Here is a 9,365-nt window from a genome sequence, read left to right on the forward strand (position 1 = left end):
TATGAAGTAAACGAAAGAAGAGTCATTAATTGGATAATTGAAGTCCAAGCCAATAAACTGAAATTGCTGGCCAATTGAGGCAAAAGGATTATACTGGCGTTAAATAATCTAAAATGATTTCTTCAGCGATCTATTCTATTTAAAAAATATAGTTCTTAAACACTGAATCTGTTATTCTCTTAGCTATTCAATTGCTTCTGAAATTCAAACAAATTTTGATAAATCACAACAGAGTCAATACTGATTCATGTTTCAGTATTTCTCTGTAACATATGCTTTCATGGAACCATTTACTAGCATTTCTTTTTAACACCAAGAAGAAAGGCCTGCATGTCTTGTATATTATTTTTTATAATAATATTTTGGCAAGACTACAGATGAAAAAATGTGTCAGGGGATTATATGAAACTTATTTAATTCAGCCTTATCTATCGTTCAGGGCCACATTAAAGCAAATCACATAACTTAAAAATCTTGAGCATGCATATACTATATCTGTTGATATCATACAGAGTTCCTCTTTTAAAAATGAAATAATATATAACACTTTAAATTGATTCAAATATGAGAAAAAAATGAACCAAAACTTAATATATGTTAAAATTAAATCTTTAGCACATTTTATATTTCCATTTTTCTTCAAATATACAAATAAAAAATAGTATTTATAAATTAGCTAGCAGAAATGCTAAATTAGAAAACACTATTTTTAATATTATACCAGTACATTATAAACACAACCTCAATATTCACCCTTGCAAATTCATCCATCTCTCTATATATTCGTAATAACATTTATGAGAAACCTGAAAAAGCTAAATTAACAAACTGTCCTAGGAGTCACCAATGTAACGCTAACATTTGTTAAAATTGCTGACAATTCTAATTGTATCTAGTATAAATACTGTTAAGAAAAAGAATCTTGTTATGTTAATGTTAGATCAGCTATTTCAGTTTCCTCTTGTGTAAGCATGTGTAAATGATTAAACAATAAATTTCTATGGTAACAACTTAAATTCTAGTATATTCTTAGTTACAACAGCAGCCATAGAAGTTACTACTTTCTTTAAAGCAATGTAACTAAACAAGATATATCTCTTTCCTCCTTTTCCATTGGACACAATTAAAATATCTTATACTGTGGTGAATTAAAGAATTCTTTAACTAGAAACAAGATATCTCAACTAATACACATAATGTTTTATAAGCTTTTTATATAAAGACAAAATGAAGATGCTAAGTACATTTAAGTGACAATTACATAATGTGACCATATGTAGACTGTATCTTACAAACTAAACTAATATATATGTGTATAAAACTAATCCATATTAAACATATATATAATTGTAACAGAGATATTTTATCAAAATGAATAAAATACTGCCAGTCTAAATAATAAATGTTCTTATATATAAAATCATTAGATATCTTTTATACATAGATGTTTAAACATATATTATTATTTATTAAATTATTGATACACCAAAAATTGTTAGAATCAATATATAAATAATTTAGATATAATATCTGAATGTCTACAATACATAAGCTTATACGATACATTCATCTTTTTTCTTATATGTTTTGTCTTCTCGTATGCTACTCTTGGAGAAGATACTGAAGTTCTCTCCACTGAATGAAGGGCAAGTTTCTTTTGTTGCAAGAAATACTGGAAATATAAAGGGCTACCAATACATACTTAGCTAAGAAGATGCAACATGGGTCCCCATATTTGTTATGGTGTTTTTATAATTGCGTTGTTTTTTTTTTTTTAAGATTACCTTCTTAAGAGGTTGATCAGATAAATGTATATGACTAATTCACTCAAAGAATAAGGTTTTGGAGTACTAAGAAAATTGGATTTAAATCCCACTCCACTATTTACCATGTATGAACTGAGTTATTGTTTACTGTTCTCAGAGTAAGTTGAAGAAAGCCTTAATTCTCATCTGTGTAACGGGAATAGCAGTATCTTACTAAAATATCCTGTAGTTGTGAAGGTTAAATTAAATAATTATATAAACCACTCAGCATATGCCTGCCACACAATGACCACTCAAAAACCTTGGCTTCTATATTGTAATTTTTTTAATTAGGATGAAGAAAAGTTCTTGCCCCTGTGCATACTTTCTATGAGAACTTCCAGCTTTCTGACCTAGACTAGCCATGTATCAGTTTCAAAATTACTATCAAGCCTTACTAGATACCTTTCATTAAATGTCACCTTCCACCAGAGGTGTTTCTACATCTTCCATTTTTTTTCTTTTCCTTCTTAAAGTCATAATATTGTTGAATATATGACTCTTCTTCTCTTCCAATTTTTTCATCACAAATAAATCTGTTGATTGCTTACCAGGAACCCAGTTGTACTTTGCATAAAAAGAATGAAGCCTTCATATGAAAAATTAATATATAAAAAACATAATATTTGTCAGAGGATAGTAGGTTATAATTTTACTGTCATGAAATGTAGTCCACAAACGAAAGAATCAAGAGAGAAAATGATGAATGGCCTTAGGAATAGTCATGGTTTGTAATAAAGATTTTATTAAAAAAGTGTTAAAATAAATAATACATATTCCAGAATATCACGGTTCTGGGAAATTACTTTCCTTTAGAATATGAGTTCTAGAAGGCAAATCTACTTACAACTGCTCTGGGGGCTTTCATTAGCTGATTTATTATCCTATACTTAAAAAAAAAAAATCTGTGGTCTGCAATCTTTTGACATACTTCTTAAGGTAGGATATGTGGTGGAATGCAGACCCCATCAATAAGTGTGGTTTTGTTTGCTTTTTGTAGCCAAACTGTTGGTAAAATTGACTTGTTTAGAAATCCCAGAGGAATGTGATTGAGGCCAGAGTTACATTGGTTCAGAAAATTCAAACAGTTCAATGCTTTTCTTGTTAATTACTGGGCCGCAACCAGAAGCCCTGATGATGGGAGAGAAACACTTCTTTAGGATAATGATTGATTTCCATAAAGATGAGTGCTTTAACAAATTCCAATATGCAGTTGCTGGGGCGGGGAAGGTGGGTGGGCACTAATTAGTTTTACCGCTTTCAGCAGATGTTGAATTCAAAATGCCAGCAGCATCTCAAATGCCAGTCGTTAGGGCTGTCTTTCATGGTGGAGTGCTGACCAATGAAATCTCCACTCTGTTTAATGAGACCGATCTAGGAAGAGTCAATTAAATCAAATCTCTCCTAACATCCTTAATATATCTGCAGTGTGGGCAGCACCAACAAAAGCAGCAGCGAGGGATTTCTGGTATTAATAAAGGGATTCACTGCCGCATTACAAAAGGGGGAGGAGAAGGGAGGGGAGTGTGTTGGGGGAAGACCTTACTTTCCGGGCAGGGAAAAGCTGATAAAGTCTGAGCAGAGTAGGGGGAGGAGCTACGGAAAGGTTAAAATGCTAAGTAAGGCGATTAGAGAAATAGCCTTAATGTAGCTCAAGAAGGAATCCACCCCCAATCTTTCCCCTCCCCCTTCCACCGCAAATCCAATTTACCAGTTGCAAATATGAAGCTGGAAAAATGTAAGGACCCAGAGTTGAAAACATTTTCACTTTAATACTGAAAAAATATGCCATTATAAAATCCTCAAATAGAATTAGTAAGTTTCACGTGCTTCCTTGGTTCTTTTTTCCTACTTTATAAGTAAGATTTATACCAGCACAGAATTGCTACCATAGGATCGCAGCCTAAGCACTAGAGTGACATTAATTGGTCATGCTTAACTGCCTCAAAATCTTTTTTTTTAAATAATTACATTGATACTATAATAGAAACCATGGGTACTTATTTTACATTCAGATGGAAGGCATTATTGGATATGTATAGAAAAATATTCCCCCTCAAAAAATAAAATAAAACATCACCATCAAAATAAAAGAATTCAAAACAACCCCTAAAAACTTCCCTCAACAAAATACATTGTTAACTCATAAAATGGACTGATGACTAGCCATGCAAACGTCTTAAATAAAACCTTTACAATTTTTTTTCACAGTAAACGTATGCTCTGAACTGCCTACCGATCACAAATAATGGTGAAATGGCACTTTCTGATTATACTGTATTTTGTTTATAGAAAGTTTGATACGATGGGACTTATCAGGTAAGAGGGTGGGTGCTGTGAATGAGATGCCATCTCCAGTCGCGGGGGCGGGCAGAGTCCCTGGAGCGCGTGGATTCCATGCGAGCCATGCAGCACTTTTTTTTTTTTTTGTCAGAAGTCAAAGTTATTTATTTACAATACATTCATGCCTTCGTGCAACTGCTCATCCCTGCATAGCAAACAGGGAGCCATCACAGGGCTAATCCACAGGGGAAAAATAGATATCTATCTCTCTATATAGATGTAGATATATGTATATATGTATAGGACCGCGGCATCCATCCCCCCATGCCCCTCCGCGGAGAGTGAGAGCACTGTCAATCCTTTCAGCATTTCCATGCTGGGCTTTCCGTCAAAAGGGACTCCAAGCACAGGAGCTGGCTGCGCTCTCCAGATCGCCACAGTCTGCTCTTTGTTTCCAGAAGGGAGCTAAGGGGTCAGACCCTCTCAGTTGAGCGAGTTCATAGTTATTTATTTACATGTGCCCATCAGGGCTTGTGGCACGCTGGATATGGGTCAAAGCTCCTCCAACCCCTGGGGGAGGATGTATCTATTGCCTTCCCATCCCGCTCCCCTATCGGGGCAGGGGTCTTAGTCTGAGAGCGAGTGAGAGCCACAGTCATACACTCTGTGGGCCCCATCTGCATTGTAAGGCCCATTGTGCCAGTAGGAAGAGTCACAGACTGTCTGTAGGGAATTAATTTCGGACGCGGAGGAGTTGGCATCCCTTCTCTTGGACCGCTTTCGGTTCCTCAGGATAAACACGAGCATGCCCACCACGGTGAAGGCGGAGGTGACAAACACCAGCAGCAGTCCCGGGACCAACACGGAGATGGACACCCTGCTGGTGTCTAGGTAGGAGTTGGAGTGCGTCCCGGTCTCCGCCAACCCAGTGCTGTTTTTACTGTGCGAAGTTAACGTGGGCGAGATCCTAGCGTACAGCTGGGGGCAGATCTCGTCATTGGAGAGGAGCATGAAATCCTTTCTAAAGAAGTTCACTGGCGTCTCACACTTGAGGTCGCTCATCAGCACTTCGGAACCTAGGCGTTCTGCCCATTGCTTGAAAGGCACAATGGTGCAGGAGCACTCCCAGGGGTTTCCGTGTAGGTCTATCTGGATGATGGAGGTTAACTGGTCCAGCACCCCTGCCACCGGGAGGTACATGAAGTAATTGTTGTGCAGGCTGAGCTTAGAGAGCGAGACCCCAGCAAAGACGTCCACGGGTAGGGACCTCAGCAAGTTATTGTTGAGAATGAGAATCCTCAGTTTGGGCATGGCATTGAAAGTGCCGGGGAGGATGAGCTGGATCGCGTTGTACTCCACGTTCAGGTACTCCAGGTTCTGGAGCCCCGCGAATTTCTCCCGAGACAGCGTGTCCAGGTAATTGCTATCCATGTACAGCCACCTGAGGTCCAAAAGGTTCTTGAAAGTGTTGTTCTCCATGGTGGCGATGTTATTGTTGCCCAGATCCAACAGAATGAGGTTCTTGTAATCCACAAAGTGCGATTTTCGTATGCTATGGATCTTGTTATCTCGAAGGAAAAGCTCCTGTACATTGGAGAGCTTGGGCTTCAAATCAGCCAAGCTGCTCACGTTCCGGTTGTTGCAGTTCATCTTTAAACCCGACCCTGGGATGTGGTCGCAGCTGCAGCCCCCAGGGCAGGGCAAACTGTTGGCTGGGGCTTTGTTTCTGGCACTACCCGTCGCTATCGCTACCGTGGGTCTGACTTTGATCTGCCAGTTGCCTGGTATCTTTGTACCTCCGCTTGGAGCAGACCCTGGGGTGGCATGATCCTCTTGCCCATTTGTCTTGAACGGAGTTGGCAGGGGGCCAGGAGCGAAAGTCTCTTCTTGGGCGGGGGGCGCCGGGAGACTAGAATCCACTCGATTTTTCAAAGGACACAAGTCCTGTTCGGTGGTTTCATTGAGGTCTTTACCCTGCAGTCTGGTGGGGGCTTCACAGACCACTCGGCCGATCAGGGCGTTCTTGGGAATGTTTTCGAGCCATTCTTTCAGGGAGAGTAGATCACAGGTGCAGTCCCAAGGGTTATCCTCCAGCAGGATCTCAGCAATACCAGGGATTTGCTCCAAGACCTCTTCATAGGGCAGCGTTTTCAGCCTGTTTCCCCGGAGGTCCAGGTGGGTGATGGGCACATACTGGAACACGTTGGCAGGTAGGGTGCTGATGAGATTGTCGTTTAAAATGAGTACTTCCAGCTTGTTCAAGTCTTGGAAAGCCCCTGGGTCTATATCGCGTAATAAATTAAAATCAGCCTGGAGGTATTCCAGATCGTCCAGCCCCAGAAAAGTCTGCTTTCGAAAAGACTTGATCTTGTTGTTGTTGATGTGCAGCCTTTTCACCAGCTGCAGCCCCAAAAAAGCCCCCGGAACGATTTCATGCAAGCCATTGTTTTCCATGTGCAAACTAACCGCATTATAAAAGTTGGCGAACTCATTAGGGAAAAGTCGAGTGAGGGAATTGCCATGCAGAAATAAATGGTAAAACTGGGAAGTCGGGGCAGTGAAACGCTGCAGACTTGTAAAGCCCTTTTTTTCACAGTCTACGTGTAGGTCCCCTTCTATTTCATTGCAGGAACAGATCTTCTCTTTGCAAACGTCCCCTGTAACGTTTCCAGCGGCAAAACAAAGAGACGTCTCCAGCAACAGAATCCAAAGCAGCATTTTTAAAGCGAACAATTCATCCCCGATCTCATCACAAAGTAACAGCGACCATCCTGCTCGCCACAGACACAATTCAAGTTCATTTAGTGCTCCAATGTCCGAACCCAGGGAAGGAGAAGAAAAGGGATTGGGGGGGTGGGGATGAATTCCTTCCTCCCTAACCCCCCCGCACTGCAATAGCCCAGACGCCAGTCAATAATTATATCCACAAACTATCCAGGCACGTAGTGCAAGGCAAGCAAAAGGAAAAAAAAAAAGTAGAGAGAGGAAAAAAACAAAACAAAACACACTCCCCCTCAGCCCTTTAAATATAGCCAAAAAGAAGTTAAATATATACATATAAATTAAAAGTACACCCTTACAGAATCTCGTCTACTGATGCTCACTAATCAGAAAGGAAACAATGCTAGTAATTAGAAGCAAGTGCATGTTAGAGAAACAAGCAGAGGGTTTGCAGCGTAGTACAGGCGCACTGCCTGTGCATGGCTGTGCGTCGGACTGACCTTGCCTCTCTGATACAAAGCAGGGTTTTCCGCGGCTTCTGTTGTTGAAGCGGTTGGTGGAGTTCTCGCTGCGGTTGCAGGTTGCCCAGAAGTCCCCTGGAGGTGCTGTCCAGTTCCCCCGGTGCTGAAATCACGCCCGACCGAAGGACTCACGCTGCCCAGCCAATGGCGCTGGAAAATTTCCGCAATCGCTGCGTTTCGTGGCTGTCCATCCTTTTCCTTTCCTCCCTTTCGGTCCTCTTCAGCCTTTTTTTCTGGGCTCCCGTTATCGCTTACCAGCTCTTCTTTTCTTGTTCTCCTTCTCTTTCTTTTGCTCTTTCGGAATTACGTGGAGGGGGGCGGAGGGCGGGGGGCGAGTTGTCTGAGGGAGGAAGAGAGCGCGAGAATGGGGGGGAGGGGGGCGGAGAAGAGAGTTGCTAAGAAGCTCTGCTCGTTCCAGCCTGGTGCACTCTGAAAGATCTGACACCCTCTGCTGATCTGCAGTAGCAAAAATCCATCTGGTGAGGGAATGCTGAAGGAAAAAAAAAAAAAAAAAAATCAATCCATGTACAGGGCAAGCGTTAAAAATGTGGGCATTAAAGCCTGTCGATCTACATAGACGTGTATTTTAAATGGATTATTTAATTCTTTTTGCGTTCTGCAAACTTTACCCTTTCATTTCCTTAAAGACCTCACAGCCCCCACTAGCTCCACTGTTCAGAAAAGAGTGCTTTTAAAACATTTATTTCCCAATGGCTTGAATAAAATTAGTGTCAGGGTGTCAAGCGAACAGCAATTTGAGGTAATTATACTGCACGCCATTTTCATCGGTGCTTTAAACGTATTTCTTCCTTCTTTGCGGCACAGTGTTTTATGCTATTTGATTTCTTTTTATTTTTTGGCATGTTGAAAGTGGCTATTTGGAACGTATATATTACATAATATCATAATTAGCTATGATTTTTTTGCTGCAGGGTATATAATTTAGGCACATACTTTTTAAAACTTACAGAATTGTAGTCAATTTGATCATTAAGTGTTCAATTCTCTGATGGTATTTCTTGAATGTTATTTAAGTCTGCAGGGTGAAAACACAATGCATGCTTAAGTCTTTGATTCCAGACCCAAAAGCTTTCACTGAGAACCGGAAAAGGAGGGAGGGGGCAGGGAAAAATCCCAAGATGATTTGTGAGTGCTCTTAAAAACCCACTTGGCAAGCAAGTGCGCCCCCCACCCCTCACCACACACACACACTCACATACCCCTCACAAAGTTTCCCCATCAGTTCGGACTAATTTAAAATGTGTGCAAGTAAATAACCAGTTGCATTCTGAGAGGAGGAGATAGAAATCTCTGGTCTCTAAAGCTCTGTGCGAATACTGTCTGCAGGTAGCGGGCAGCTCCTCTTCGCGCAGACGCTTGTTGGGTAACTGCTGCTGGGGAAGCACAAAGCTCAGGCTTTTTTCCAGCGATGGAATCACCATGTCCCTCAAACTTGGAGCTTATAAAAATAAAGTAATATGAGCTTCTTGGACTAGAAAAAGCGTAAAGATTTTGCTTCTCGGAAGTCCGTCTTGTTGACTTTTCTTATCAGCAAACGTTCCATCAAAACGTTCCAAAAAAATTGTGAATCACTTTAGTATTTGGAATCTATATATATTGCTATTAAGTTCTTTCTTTAACTGAAGCAAAGAGGATATGTTTACATCACTTTCTTTTTTAATTAGGTCTTTTGTAATTTGTACAACTGTTACAAGCCTGCTAATATTTCTGTAAAAGAGCAAATATTCAAGGAAGTGTGCATTTTGAGAAGGCTGGGGAGTAAAAATTTGGGGGGGAAGTACTGGGGTTGAGGAAATCCCCAAATGTAGGCAAGGTGTAGAGGTGTTCAAAATATTTTTTTTTCTTAGTCCAAAGCTAATTCCTAGGTGGGTGGGAAAAATTTTACATCTATGTAAAATGTTTTAATATAATCAAATATTGCTTTGTAGTCCTCCTCTGGTGAAATTCAGTAGAGAGGGGGTGGGAATGAATGCTCAGGTCAGAATGTGTGTGTGTGTGTGTGTGTGTGTGTGTG

At 40.4% G+C, this 9,365-nt stretch overlaps 1 protein-coding gene across 1 annotated transcript; it reads right to left on the reverse strand.

The window, feature by feature from the left end:
* Positions 1–2,227: 2,227 nt before the first annotated feature.
* SLITRK1 (SLIT and NTRK-like family, member 1) lies at positions 2,228–7,691 on the reverse strand. Its single transcript, XM_012647375.1, has 2 exons — positions 7,310–7,691; positions 2,228–6,859 (listed from the first exon to the last, which is right to left on the reverse strand). The coding sequence occupies exon 2, from the start codon at positions 6,804–6,806 to the stop codon at positions 4,716–4,718; it is 2,091 nt and encodes a 696-aa protein (XP_012502829.1). The 5' UTR covers positions 6,807–6,859; positions 7,310–7,691; the 3' UTR covers positions 2,228–4,715.
* Positions 7,692–9,365: the final 1,674 nt, after the last annotated feature.

This window comes from Propithecus coquereli, unplaced genomic scaffold (assembly GCF_000956105.1).
Source record: "Propithecus coquereli isolate 6110/MARCELLA unplaced genomic scaffold, Pcoq_1.0 Scaffold1074, whole genome shotgun sequence".
In the NCBI taxonomy this organism is placed as follows: Eukaryota; Metazoa; Chordata; class Mammalia; order Primates; family Indriidae; genus Propithecus; species Propithecus coquereli.

Bases quoted from the DNA above. Each gene is read 5' to 3' on its own strand.
- SLITRK1 (XM_012647375.1), bottom strand. From the start codon at position 6,806: ATGCTGCTTTGGATTCTGTTGCTGGAGACGTCTCTTTGTTTTGCCGCT.